The sequence below is a fragment of the Chrysochloris asiatica genome, unplaced genomic scaffold (genome assembly GCF_000296735.1).
Source record: "Chrysochloris asiatica unplaced genomic scaffold, ChrAsi1.0 scaffold00123, whole genome shotgun sequence".
Taxonomy (NCBI): domain Eukaryota; kingdom Metazoa; phylum Chordata; class Mammalia; order Afrosoricida; family Chrysochloridae; genus Chrysochloris; species Chrysochloris asiatica.
The window spans coordinates 9,818,754-9,833,101 of NW_006408641.1; the positions used below are offsets into that span (position 1 = coordinate 9,818,754).

Here is a 14,348-nt window from a genome sequence, read left to right on the forward strand (position 1 = left end):
TTCCAATCCACCCTTCTGAACTTTGTCCTTAGGTAAATGCTACCCTTTGATCTTGAATGGTTGATGCTTCCATGGTAAGCATACCTTACTAATGTTGTTGTCCCCCATATATACCTATCTACCGCTTGGCTATAATTGGGCCATGAGGTTAAGTTCCGTTCTAGACATGAATGGTGGCCGAGGGTCTGAGTCTTGGGTTCTTCCAGTCTCTTTCTGAGTTTTTCAGAATTTTGAGTTTTGTTCTATATTTTCTCCCACTCTACCTAGGACCTTCTAATCTGATCCCTTTCTGAGTAGTGGTAGCTGGGCACCATCTAGTTCTTCTTAAGTCGTGGAGACTGATGTTCATATGTTCGTTCCATCACTCTATTGGACTAATTTACCCCAAGCATCATCATTTTCGTCACTCTTCCTTACTCCACACATGCTGCGGTCACTTCAGATGACCTCCAGTTGTAAGGACTTTGGTTTTCTTTACATTGAGGTGCAATCCATACTGAAGGCTATACTTTTTGATCTTCATCAGTATTTTAGGTCCTCTTCCTTTCCAGGTAACAAGTCTTCCTCCAATCTTGATGTCCTGTTCTTTATATAAACTAGTTTCTCAGATTATTTGCTCAGCATTCAGACTGAATAAGTATAGGGAATGGATAAAACCCTGACACACACTGTTCCAGATTTTCAAACAAATCGCATCCCCTTGTTTTGTTTGAACATCTGCATCTTGGTCTATTGTACAGGTTCTGCATGAACACACTGATGTGTTTTGGAATTCCTATTCTTTGCAATGTTATTCATAGTTTGTTATGATCCATACAAATGCCTTTCCAGAGTCAATAAAGTACAAGTAAACATCTTTCTGTTATTCTCTGCTTTTAGCCATGATCCATTTGACATTAACAATGATTACCCCCCTCATTCCACGTTCACCTCTGAATCAGCCTTTGTTTTCTGGCAGTTCCCTGTTCATGCACTGCTGCCATCATTTAAAAATTATTTTCAGCTAAATTTTATTTATATGTGGTATTAATGATACCATTAATTGATTTCCCTAGTCTCTTGGGTCACATTTTTAGAATGGGCACAAATTGGGATCTCTTCCTGTTAGCTGGTTAGGTAGCTGTCTTCCAAATGTCTCTAGCAATAAGTGAGTACCATCAGCACTACATCAGTTGAAACATTTCGACTGGTATTCCGTCAATTCCTGGAGCCTTGTTTTTCTCCAATGCTTTCCATGAACTTGTAATTCTTCCGTCAATATCCTCGGATCTTGATCATATGCTACCTCTTGAAACAGTTGAACACTGACTAATTTGATTTCATACCGTGACTGTGTATACCTTCCAGGGTTAGTGCTAGGGGTTGGGCTAAGACTAGGAGTAAAGTTTGGTCTAGTTTTAGGGATACAGTTTATTACGTAATTTTTTTCCCCTTGAATTGTCCTTGATTTCTACTTCATTTGTGAGTTCTGAAACTACCTTATTCCCTTTCTTTTTATTTTAAGGGCTGTTTTTGTTGTTACAAACTGATACTTAGTTCTGGATTTTCAGTCTTGTAATTTGGTTTTACTTTGAATACTTCCATATCTGGGTTGAATCTAGTAGACACTGGCTGCTGTTGTTGGTCCAAAGAACTCCCTGTATGTAGTATTTTCTGTAAGGTTGGTATGATTTTTTGCAAATTCATTTAATTATTGTTTATCTGGAAATGTCCTCATTTCGCTGTCATATTTGAAGGACAATTTCTCTGGGTATATGATACCTGGAGTCCTGATATGATGCTGTAGGATAAGCACTGCACTACTAACCACAGAATTGGCAGTGCAAACCAACCAGCTGCTTCTTAGCCATACAGGTTGCTACGTATGAGTCAGAACTGACTCTACAGCACTGAACAACATGTGATTCTTGCTTGACTTTTCTTCTCTCTTTCTTTCTGTCATTCTATTGTCTTCTTGCGTACGTGATTTCTGCTGAAAAATCACAGCTTAGTCTTATTGGTTGTCCTTGGTAGGTAACCTTTCATTTTTCCTGAGCTGCTCTCAAGATTCTTTCCTAGTCTTGGTTTTGAAAAGTTTGACTCTAATGTGTTTTTGTTTATTTTCTTTTGGGATCTATCCTGTCTTGAGTTTAACTTCCTGAATGACTATCTTCTCATCTTTCACAATGTTCTGGAAATTTTTTTCCAGCAACTCTTGGACAATTTTCTCTATGCTTTTGTCTCTTCCTGTTCTGGAATTCCAGTCACACATTCCTCTTGATAGTACAAACCTAAGGCTTCTTTTGGATTTTTCATTTATTTTTTTCTGATTGTTCCTCTTCAAGATGAGCACTGACAGATTCTTTTCTTCAAGCTCATTAATTTGGCTTTCTATTGATTTAATTCTACTTTAACTTAGGAATAAATTTCCAGCTAATTGTTTTTGTATGGTTTCCAAGTTTGTGTTTGTTAGATTGTTCTTGTAGTGTTTTCCTGAACTCTTCTAAAGATTTTGTGTGTGTGTGTTCTCATTGCTTTTGTCGATCTTTCTTTCAATCCTTTGACGGTACCTAAATAACATTCTTTTTAAGTTCCTTATCAAGTAGTTCAGATTCCATTTCTGGTATTACGTTTACTGACTCTATCTTGCTCACTTGCTTGAAGCACTCTCCGTTTTATTTCTCTGTGTTAGCTGAAACTGTCTGTGTTCTCAGAGATATTATGGTGTTTTTATTTATTTGATGATTATATATTGATGTGTTCTTAGGCAGTGACCACCAGTGGCTGGCAGCTCATCTTCCGGCACTATACCCATGTTCCACTTCTATTCACAAGGTTTTCAGTGGCTACCCATTCAGAAGTGGTCCACCACTCACTCCTTCTTCCTCGCATGTCTTAGTTGGGACGCTGTGTTGAAACCAGTTCACCATTGGAGGTCCTGCTAGTATTTACGATACCAATGGCATTGCTTCCAGCATCACAGCAATACACAGTATCTATCTATCCATGTATCTACCTGTAGATCACTGTTATTGCAGGATTAAATTGTTGTTGTTAAGTGCCGCTGAGTCGGTTCTGACCCATAGCCACACTGAATAGGGTTTCCGAGGCTGTAAATCTTTACGGGAGCAGAAAGCTTCATCTTTCTCCCGTGGAGGAGCTGGTAGTTTCGAATTGCTGACCTTGCAGTTCACAGCCCGATTTGTAACCACTACGCTACCAGAATAACTAGGAAGAAACTCAACACAGCCAGAAGAACGAAACAGTACAATCAACCAAACTGAACCCACAGATAGAAATTACATGAGAAGAAGAAGAAGAAAGAAGAAAGAAGAAGAAGAAAACAATAAAAAAAACAAAACAAAACAAAAAACCCATCAGTAGCACTTGTCTGACAGTTTGTCGTACTGTGGTGCTTACTGGTCTCTCCTTGTGTAGAGGAAAGAAAAGTGATGAAAACTGATGATGCCTGGAATCAATTAGTCCAATGAACTAATGGAACATGTGAACATCAATCTCCATTACCCTGAGACCAGAAGAACTAGATGGTGCCGGGCTACCACTATACCAATTGCTCTGAAAGGGATCAAGTTAGAAGGTCCTGGATAGAATAGGAGGAAATGTAGAAAAAATCTCAAAATTGTAAAAGATACCAGGCTTACTGCTTAGAAAAGCAGAGGAACCCAATACTGTGGCCCTTGGTCACTCTTCAGATCTGAAACTGAACTCACTTCTGTGGCTCAATTTTTCAGCCATGCAACAAATGGCAGACAGATAGGGGAGAAACAATACTAGTGAGCTACATCCATCATTGACTGGTCAACCATTCAAGATCTTAAAATAAATAGGCAGACATATAGGGGAGAAACAATACTAGTGAGCTACATCCATCATTGAATGGTCAACCATTCAAGATCTTAAAATAAATAGGCAGACATATAGGGGAGAAACAATACTAGTGAAGTACATCCATCATTGAATGGTTGACCAGTCAAGATTTTAAAAACAGCACTTACCAAAGGACTAAATTCAGAAAAGTTGGGAAAGAAGGTGAAATGGACAAAAGACACATTAGGGAGGAAACTGGAAAAGTGATGTTACATTGAGAGATTATAATCATTGAAATGAAGCCAAGTATGTGATGTGTTGAATGTAAAACTTACGATCAGCTCTGTAAATCTTCACTCAATTTATGTTTTTAAAATGTGGTGGGTGTATTATTGTCTCCTACTATTATTGTGGATGCCCCCATTTCTTCAGTTCTGTTGGAGATGATTTATGTATTTTGAGGCTCTATTTCATTGGGTGTGCAGGTATTTATTGTGGCTGTGCCCTCTTGTTCAACTGACCCTTTCATCTTTATAGAATGCCCTTCTTTGTCTCTTATGCTGGGTTTTGCCTTAAAGTTTTATTTTATAATAAATTAATACAGCTACTGCAGGTCTTTTTTTGATTGCCACTAGCTTGATATTATTTATTTCCATTTTTTTAAGTCAATAATTTCTTTGTGTGTAAGGTATGTCTCTTATGGATAATGTATCTATGGATCCTGTTTTCTTATTTATTCTGTTACTCTACTTGACTAGTGCATTTAGTCCATTAAATTTAGTGTAATTACTGATAGGTATGAATTGATTGCTGTCTTTTTGCTGTGTGTGTGGTGCTGCTGGTTTCTTTGTTCCACATAATTTTCTGTGCTAACATCCTTTAGCTTGTCATTTTTTCCATTGCTTTTGGTTTAGTGTTTACTAAATCGTTGTGATTTTCCTTTTTTGAAAATTTTTAATGAGAAGGGTTACTCAATTTCTTGAGGTTACCCTATAATTTATTAATTTCATCCCAAGTTTTAAACAAGATAGAATCAACTATTTTAAACTTGGAAAGTTAAATTTCCTCTCTGGTTGAGTAGTATTCCATTGTATGTATCAGCATATTTTGCTTATCCATTCATCTGTTGTTGTTGTTGTTGTTGTTATGTGCTGTGGAGTCTATCTTTTTCCATTTTTTGGCTATTGTGAATAGTGCTGTTTGAGAATTTGCTCTCAAGTCTTTAGGAGTAGAATTGCTAGTATACTTCTAATTTAAGTTTTTTTCTTTAGGAACTGTCACACTGGTTTCCACACTGGCCACAACAATTGAATTCCCACCAGCAATAGGTACTGTTGTTGTTGTTAAGTTCCATCGAGTTGGTTCCGACTCATAGTGACCCTGCACAGGGTTTCTGAGGCTGTAAATCTTTACAGGAGCAGAAAGCCTCATCTTGCTCCCGCGGAGCAGCTGGTAGTCTCGAACTGCTGACCTTAAGGTTTGCAGCCTTATTCGTAACCACTACGCTACCAGAGCAATAGGGAGAGATTCTAATTTTCCCACATCCTCAGCAACATTTGTTATTTTGTTGTTTTTTTAAATCTTAGCCATCCTAAAATGGGACTGGAAGGTATCTCATTGTACTTTTGATTTGAATCATGCTGGCAGCTAATGACATTGAACATCTTTTCAGGTTCTCAAGTCCTTTGCTGATTTTATAATTGGGTTATTTGTCTTTCTGTTGTCAAATTGTTGGAAGTGGATTCTTAGTAAAGATATACTTTCTAAAGAGAGTCTCCCAGCTGGTACTTTGTCTTTTCATTTTGGTAAAGTGTCTTGATGGACAAAAGTTTTTTACTTTTATGAGGCTCCATATATTTATTTTGGTTTTTTGCTGTTTGTTAGCATAATAGATAATCCACTGATAAAAGTTAGGCTTGGCAGCTTTGCCCTTGCAATTTTTTCTTAGAATTTTAATTTTAGTTTTTACATTCATATCTATAATTTTAAATTTGTTTTTGTGTATGGTATGAAGCATGGACCTGGTTTCCTCTTTGTGTGGAGATCTAATTCTCCCAGCATCACTTACTAGAAAGAATCTTTTTTCCCTGTTGAACGGATTTAACACCCTTTTCCACAATCAACAACCACAAACATGTGGGTTTACTTTTGAACTATCAATTCTATTCCATTGGTCTATGTGTCTACTGTTATACCAGTACTGGTCTGGTTTGATTATTGTCGCTGTATATGTAATATGGAGCACTGGTGTGGCACTGTGGATTAATGCACTGGACTGCAAGGTCGATTTGAACTGCAAGGTTGGAGGTCCGAGCTCAGGAGTCACCCCTCAGAAATTCTGTACAAGGTAGCTGTCAGTTGGAACTGACTCAATGGCACTTAACAACAACAACAACAATATATAATATGGAGTCCTGGTGTGGTGCTATAGGATCAGTCTTGTGGACTGTCAACCATAGGATGGTGGTTCAAACCCACCAGCTGCTCCTTGAAAACCCTATGCAGGGTTACTATGCGTCAGAACTGATTCGAGAACACTTAACAGCAACAATACCATAGGTAATATGTTTTAAAATTAGGAAGTGTGTGCCCTCTTTTGTTGTTCTTTCAGTATTACTTCAGCTATTTGAGGCCTCTTGTTATTCCATATCAGGTGAGGATCTGATCGGGATTGCACTCAATCTATAGATCACATTAGGTAGTATCGACATTTTAACAACACCAAGTCTACCAATCCACACACATGGAGTATCTTTCCATTTATTTGTCTTCTCTGATCTCCTTTAGCAGTATTTTGTGAGTGCTGGTGGCACTGTAAGATAAGCCCTGGACTGCTTACCACAAGGTCAGCAGTTTGAGCTCACCAGCCATTCCATGGGAGAAAGATGAGGCTTTTTGATCCAGTCAAGATTGACAGACTCAGAAACCTTATACAGGGTCACTCCTAGTCAGCACTAACTCCGTGTACTTAGCAGCAGCAGCAGTTTATAATTTGTATTGTATGTCTTTAACATCCTGGTTAAATGTATTCCTATGCATTGTCTTAGATGCTACTATAAATGAAATAATTTCCCTAATTTTCCTTTCAGATTTTTCACTGCTGGTGTCTAGATGGAAGGCCTGGTGGCACAGTAAGCTATGCTTGGGGCTGCTCATCTTAAGGTTAGCAGTTCAAACCAACCAGCCACTCTGCAGGAGAAAGATGAGACTGTTTCTGTAAAAATATAAAGATAGAGCCATTTTGCTCTATCCAATAGGGTTGCTATGAGTCAGAATTAACTTGATGGGTTTGTCTTTTTGGTAATAGAAACTCAACGGATTTTTTGTCTGCTGATCTTACCCTGCAACCTTGCTAAATTCTTTCTGTTGGACTCTTTGCTCTATTTTTGTCTCTGCTAGCCTACACAGAGCCAACATAGAAAGACAGATTTGTACTTCTCAAGTTAAATTCCTAACATTCCTGTCTTTGAATAATTCAGAGATTTCCTAGTACTCTGACCAGATTACTTCCGCCTTTAGAGAGGTCCTAGGTGCCTATTAAGTGCCCTATGCCATGTGCAGACTATACACTAACAATGTTGCAAATGTGTCACTAATGGCTAGCATGTCACAATCAAATGTCACAGTGTGAAGAGTGCTTCTTGTGATGAGGGACTCTTGACTTAAAAAATAATAAAAAAGTAACACTTCGGGAATTTTCACTTAACTGATAACATTACCAAAACTGGTAACATATGTAGGTATGGACAAACATGAAATTGCATGGAATGCAACATTTAATAGGTAGGATCTTTAAAAAATAAACGTATCTATTTCTCAATCACACATGAAACTCACAAGGAAAAAAGTCCATCCTAAAAGACCACACTCTACATCAAAGGAGCTGTAAGAAACTCTGCATTTAACAAAATAGACAGTAAGCACCAAGTATTCCCCAACCTTAAAAACATAAAATGAATACAAACCCAACAACAGACAGAAAGAACTTGCATACAAGGGAGGATGAAGCCTGTGTCTGATCATAACATTACTAAAATAGGTGCCTGTGAAATGAGCAAATGTTTTCATGTAAGTAGTAAGAACAACACAAAAGTGGAGCTGAGACCAAACTTGACGATAAATGGATGTCAGAGCCCCGGCGTATGGAGAAGGGGAAATCTAAGCACAAAGAAAACTCCTCACATCTTTGTCTCCAAGGGTCTCTAGCAGCAGGAGCAGGATGGTTTTGAAGTGCTCTTCCCAGACCCCTAGGTTGTCTTCCCGGGTGATCTTGAGCAGTTCCAACAATGCTCCTTTCCGTTCCTCTACCCGCTCGTTGTGGTTCGACAACTCTTTCAGAAGGTCCGCCACCAGGTCAGAATGGTCAATGGGTACTTGGGGAAACAAATAAGACAGAAGTTAGTTCCTGAGGAAATGCCCCATTGGAGGTGGTCCCTCCATGACACTCAGCATCTTCGCACCGATCTGCACGTTTCCAGAGGTGCTCTTTCTCAACCATTCTCACCATGACTTTCATCCTACTTTGTAGCCAGGCACCACTCTTCCCACTCTTAGCAGATCACCTCACCAAATTACTTGTGAAACAGACATTTGACACCAGTGCTTACATATCAATATTCAATGTCTTCACCACCTTTCCCCTTCTGTTTCAAAGAGGAAACAATGCTGGTCTTCTCCAAGACCCAATCCTTGGCCATTTTCTCTTTCCAACCTGTCTCCCATACTCTCTGTCCTAAGTCAGGCCTGAGCTATGAGTATAGCCTCTTACTAATATGTAGTCCTACTCTTACTAATATGTAGTCCTACTCAAGTACATTTTCCCCATGATCCTCCTGAGCATTACCACAGATTGGTTGGTACTCTTTTCTTCCCATTTCTAATGTCCTGAACTTAGCAATCAGCACATTAAACAAATAGCAATTAAGATGTCTGGACAGAAAAACAAACATGCTTTTTAACTGCCCCAGAAAGTACTACAACTAACTAACTCTTGAATTCTCATGAAGCAGAAACATCTGAAAAATCATACACGTTTCTGATGCAGAAGAAAACAACCCTGAGGTACCACAAATAAACATGGGCGAAAACTCTTCCCACCACTGCTTAAGGAACAACAGCATCACAACACAGCAGTCTTCCGAAAGGGAAGAAGAGAACTGGGTCTAGGACCAACTTTACCCTTAATGGATAGAATGCATTCCCTAAGTCTCTGTAATACAGCAAACCCTGAGTTAAGGGCTGAATAGTTACATGCAATTTCATTTAATTTGTTAAGGGTTGTCGATTCACAGACTGAGGAACTCTGGTAGCATAGTGGTTACAAATCGGGCTGTTAACCTCAGGGTCAGCAGTTCGAAACTACCAGCTGTTGTGCAGGAGAAAGATGAGGCTTTCTGCTCCAGTAAAGACTTACAGCCTTGGAAACGCCATATTGGGTTGCTATGAGTTGGAACTGACTTCAAGGCACTTAACAACAACAACAACAATGTTGACACACTTGAGAAATATGCCCAAGTACTCACTCAGCCTTAAGTACTTGCAGAAAAGATAGATCCTTTCTCTTTCCATGTTCTTTTGAGAGGTCTCATATTTGAGTATTCACTTTCAATAGAGAAAATGAAAAGAACAAACAAACATTTTAAACAAGTTGGAGCAAAGTGCCATAGAGTTGTTTCTGACTCATAGCCACCCTGTACAGGGTTTCTGAGGAGCGACTGGTGGGTATGAACTGCCAACCTTGCAATTAACAATCCAGTGCTTAGCCAACAGCACCACATCAGGACTCCAAATCATTAAAAACAAAACGAAACAGATGCATGAGCTACTCATGATGAACGACTTATATCTGTTATGTGCATTTGTCTGCAGCTTCTAAAATGGGTGTAAACACACAGGATATTTGAAACACCATAGAACTCTACAGTTTCTGCCCCCTCCCATTCTACTTTTTTATTTAGGTCTTTCAGTAATTGGCTGGATACAATAACCAACATCTCAATCAATATTCTACCTTCATCAAGACCAACAATAGATAAAAATAAACCATGTGTCAATTCTATGACCCATGAAGAGGAAAGATCCACTTTCCCCAGAAAGTTACAATAAACATGCTCTAATAAGTCAGAATAAAAACTATAGCCCACACACTGGCTGAAATCCCTAAATCCACTTTTGCTTTCCAGTGACGCTTCCATTTCAGGATTCCATGTCTATGTAACCCACTGGCAACGAGCTGAGCTTTCTTCCCTCTCTGCTCCTCTGCCTCACCCTGAGCTGAGTGCAATCACATCTATCTGTTTCTCCAGAAAGGCCAGCGCTCTTGGAGCCAAGCGGCTGTCTCATTTACCTCCCTATCTGCTGTTCAGCAATCCATTCACTTCAAGACACACAGTAGACATTAAGTATTAACTGTGTGGGGTCCTAATTTAATTCTTCATTCAAAATTGTTACAAAGAAAGAAAGGAAAAATACCAGCAGCTTTGGAAACAAGACAGATAAAAAAAAGAAAAGAAAAAGAAATCACTATCAGGTTCATATAAACCAAAACATGTGAACATGACAGTAAGACTTAAAAAAAGAAAGAAAGAAAAATTAAGTTTCATATGAAAACACTACCATCTCATTACACATATACTCCTTTGTTGCTCAATAGTAAACATTTGCCTTAGCAAAGTAGTCAGAAAAAAACTAAGACTAGTTTTTGACTCTGTTCCACACCAGCTATGTTTGGGCAAGAAACCTAACCTTTCTGAAGTCTGTTTAATTTGTAAAATGGAAACAATTCTCTCTATCTCGATTCAGTAAGTTATATAGTGAGAACTGGGAGAACCAGAACACTCTAGGACTGTCTTGTTTTTAAGTCTCGTAAGTTTTTCACCTTTGGCATTAGAGTCTTAGACATTTTTATCAACTTGATTTAAAACAATACTGGAGTGTTTTTTCTCTGACATCCCCACCATTTAGCATTCACAGATTTTATTGTGTATGTGAAACATTTTGTACAGCACATGATAATACGAATGTTCAACCAATGTTAGATCCTCTTTCAAGGACAGTTTGGACGTCCACAAAAGGCAGCCTTGAAAGCCTGGTGGTAACACTGGTCTGAGGGAAGGGGTCAGTGTTCCAGCAGTTCTCCAGGACCGCACTTCCAGGGCTCAGAGAACTGGGAAGGCACGGGTTAGAACCCTGGGCGGATACTGCTCGTACCGTTACTTCCCCTTCCCTCACCGTCTCTTCAGTATCTGTTCAGTGCTGGCTCCTCCCTGAGCCTTCCCTGACCTGCATCACTAGGCATCCCCCCTGCACTGGGGCCACAGCCACAAGTCACAAGCCTCCCTTCTGCTCATGCTTAGCCCACAGTAAACTCAACCACCAGTTGTTGAACAGTGATTTCTGCAGGGGGCAATTAACTACACAAAGACCAACCATCTCGCAGTTGCTCCATGTCATCATCAAACACAGCCTCCTTCAGGGCTGTCTTGTCATAGGCATTGATGGTGTCCGAGTAGGGATAGGGATTGTACTCTCGCACTCGAGGTCCGGGGAAGGCCCGTGGTGGCTGGGTGTTGAGGAGGGAGGTCTTGTTGTCCAGTGCTGTTCGGCTGCCCTCCACCACCTCACTGCTTCCTCGGCCCTCAGTGGCAGGGCAGGCAACTCCCCCATCGCGTGACACCTAAAACACAGGAGACTGTCAGTTCCTCTTTAGGGCTTTTAACAAACATTAGGAAAGTCAAAGATTTCACACTTGAAATCTGGCAACTAAAATACTGGTATTTTGACTTATAAATATATGCTCATATGCTATTATAAAACTGAACATGCGTACACTTTCATCTGTTCATTCACTAATTTAGATGTAAAATTAACTTTAATAAATCTTTATAGTTTTTTTGTTGTTGTTGTTGAAGGAAACAGTGACTTTTCTTTTTCAAGTATTCTTGAATGTGGAACAAATTACTAACCAGCCATTGAAAACAAAGGCTGAACCCCTCATGCACCCCGTTTTTCAGGAGCCTCAGCTGCCAGTATATAGCCTGTTGGTGTCATCAAAAATAGTACTTTGTCTATGATGTACTGAAAGACAGCTAACCACAGAAATTTCCCAAACTGACATAAGACTGAAGGTAGTTCCACCATCCATGAACTTCCCGTGTGTGTTCCCAGCAGCAGTGAGTCAGACACTGCTTAGTGATCTCTAACTGTGGAAAACGCAGTCTGCCCTACACTCTCCTTTTGAATACTTCTGACCTTTACTGTTCTTTATGTTAGTCAAGACCTACTTCCTTGATGGATACCCGTCAAATATCTAAGGGCAAGTCTTCAGTATTTTCCAAGTCTTACTTCTAACATATTCTGAATCTTGTTTTCCATGAATTAAATCCCTGATCCTCTGACCGGCCTATGACATGGTTTTAACGTGCTTCATGGGCCTTTCTTTTTTCTTTTCTGAAAAGCACCTTCCTGTCCTTGTCTAGCTCATCTTGATGGCTAGCACTGTCCACGAGCAAATGTGGGCTGGTTGACTGCAACAACACTGTCATCTTTCCCATTACAGACACTGGGCTATCTGGCAGTGCTGAGGACATCTCTGGGCAGCCAGGCCACAATGGTGATTCCCATGGCAGCATTTTTACTTCCCAAGACACACCCCTCATCTCTATTTCATGTTTATACATTTTATCCTTAACATTGCTCCTGAAATAATACATTCGTTTTGAGATGTCTCTCTGAGTAGAAGATAATTTATGGGTGATTTCAATTGTTTTTCTTTGTAACTGTCTTCTAAAAGTAAAACATAGATTAAGATTATAGTGGGAAAATCATTTATAAAAGAAAGGGCTTAAAAAAACTTTGCTTAAAAAATAAGGCAAGGTCTCCTTAATTCTAATCAACTTTGATATTAACAAGAAAATCTTACTTGTTATACTTTACATTATTACCTCAAGTCTCTGTGCATCTAAGTTGCATATGATTGGAATCACAGTAGACACACTGTCTTAACTACTAATTCCTCAAGCATAGCATTTCCCACATAAATAAAGCTTTGTAGTCATGTCTAATCACACTGTTATTGTTACTTTCTACTGTCTGCTTTGATTATTCTAGACATTACTGTAACTCACATTATTTGTGTGAATAACATACTATATTTTTTCCTTTTGCTAAATTATTTAGCTAGCATAGATAGTCATCAATTAGGATATTAGGTAAAGGACATAATCACTTGTGCTAAAATATAATTTTATTATTTTCTAAAGCAGTGGTATCAATTTCCTCATCATCAAGGTTGTAACGATTCCTCAAACCTTCCCAGCATGAAATGCCACACTTTCTACTTAAAACACGGCAAAATAATTAATTTACTTTTCCTTTCAACTCTATCAATATACTGAACATGAAACAGTACAAAGAACCCAAACACGAAAGAAAACACAGCCTCTTAAGTACTCAACAGAATGCGTTTCCTATTCGACAGATGTGAATCAATCATTCTGTACAACTTCAGGTAAACAGCAGCCTACATTTTACTACGTGCACTGAGAAGCACTGTAAAGTGAAGCACAATGTGCAAGTCCTCTCATCAGAGCCTTGGCTTGCTACAGTAGTACAGGGAAGAAGCATGGAGCTGCTATTATCCTATAAGGGAAACCATAGTTTTGTGCCTTCTGTTGCTGCTATTGTTTCTGGAAGTATATGCATGTGTTTACTTTTTTAGTTATATTTTTCTTTTTTTTTGTAAATACAGAATGGCAATCTAAATGCACCTAAGGATATAAGCAAGTACAATCAAATAGATTCAAGCAAACAATTCAGAAGTAAAATGGGACCTTGACTACACAAAGAAGGCTTCAAAAGTTCATGGTAGTTAGTCCAATGGGCTCATGGACCATGTGGACATCAGTCTCCACGACCAACTGCTCTGAAAAGGGTCACTTTAGAAGGTCCTGGATAAGGTGAGAGGAAAGGTGGAACAAAACTCAGAATCATAAAAAAAAGACCATGCTTCCTGGTCAGCCAGAGATAGATCTGGAAATGAACTCAGACCACGGCTTAGTTTTCAGCCAAACAATAGACAGGTGAACCATTTTGTAGCAATATTTTTTGACTCACCCTCATAAATATACATAAAGTAATTAACACTATGAGGCATGCAACATTAGAATAATCAACTATTTGTGATAAAAAAGGGCAGCATTTTCCCAAGAACAAGTTCAGAAGGATTATGAAAGAAGGAATAGAACTGGAAAACATAAAGAAGTAGAGGAGTAGAGTTAAGTGTGGATGAATTGCTGAATGGAAAATTTACCTACTCTGTAAATCTTCCTCTAACTCACAATAAAAAGTGTTAAAAAGTTAAAAATAAAGTGGCCTTTATTTTTATCTTGTCATGATATACATTGTGACACATATGCTTTAAGTTAGATGCGAAAATGAAAATAAAAGTTTGTGGGTAAATTCCATATTTATACAAACTTTCTTTTCTTTTTTTTTTTTTAGTTAAGGTTTTTATTGTGGATTGAGTGAAAGTTTACAGGGCA

The 14,348-nt window shown here is 38.8% G+C and overlaps 1 protein-coding gene across 2 annotated transcripts in view; it reads right to left on the reverse strand.

Moving 5' to 3' along the window:
- The window catches only part of CLASP1 (cytoplasmic linker associated protein 1), a 304,172-nt gene that overhangs the window by 32,353 nt on the left and 257,471 nt on the right, over positions 1–14,348 (reverse strand). For both annotated transcript variants that reach the window (XM_006868737.1, XM_006868736.1), the window contains 2 exons: positions 11,236–11,482; positions 7,990–8,180 (listed from right to left, as the gene is read on the reverse strand). In XM_006868737.1, coding sequence (XP_006868799.1) covers positions 7,990–8,180; positions 11,236–11,482 — 438 coding nt within the window. The remainder of the gene's footprint in view (positions 1–7,989; positions 8,181–11,235; positions 11,483–14,348) is intronic.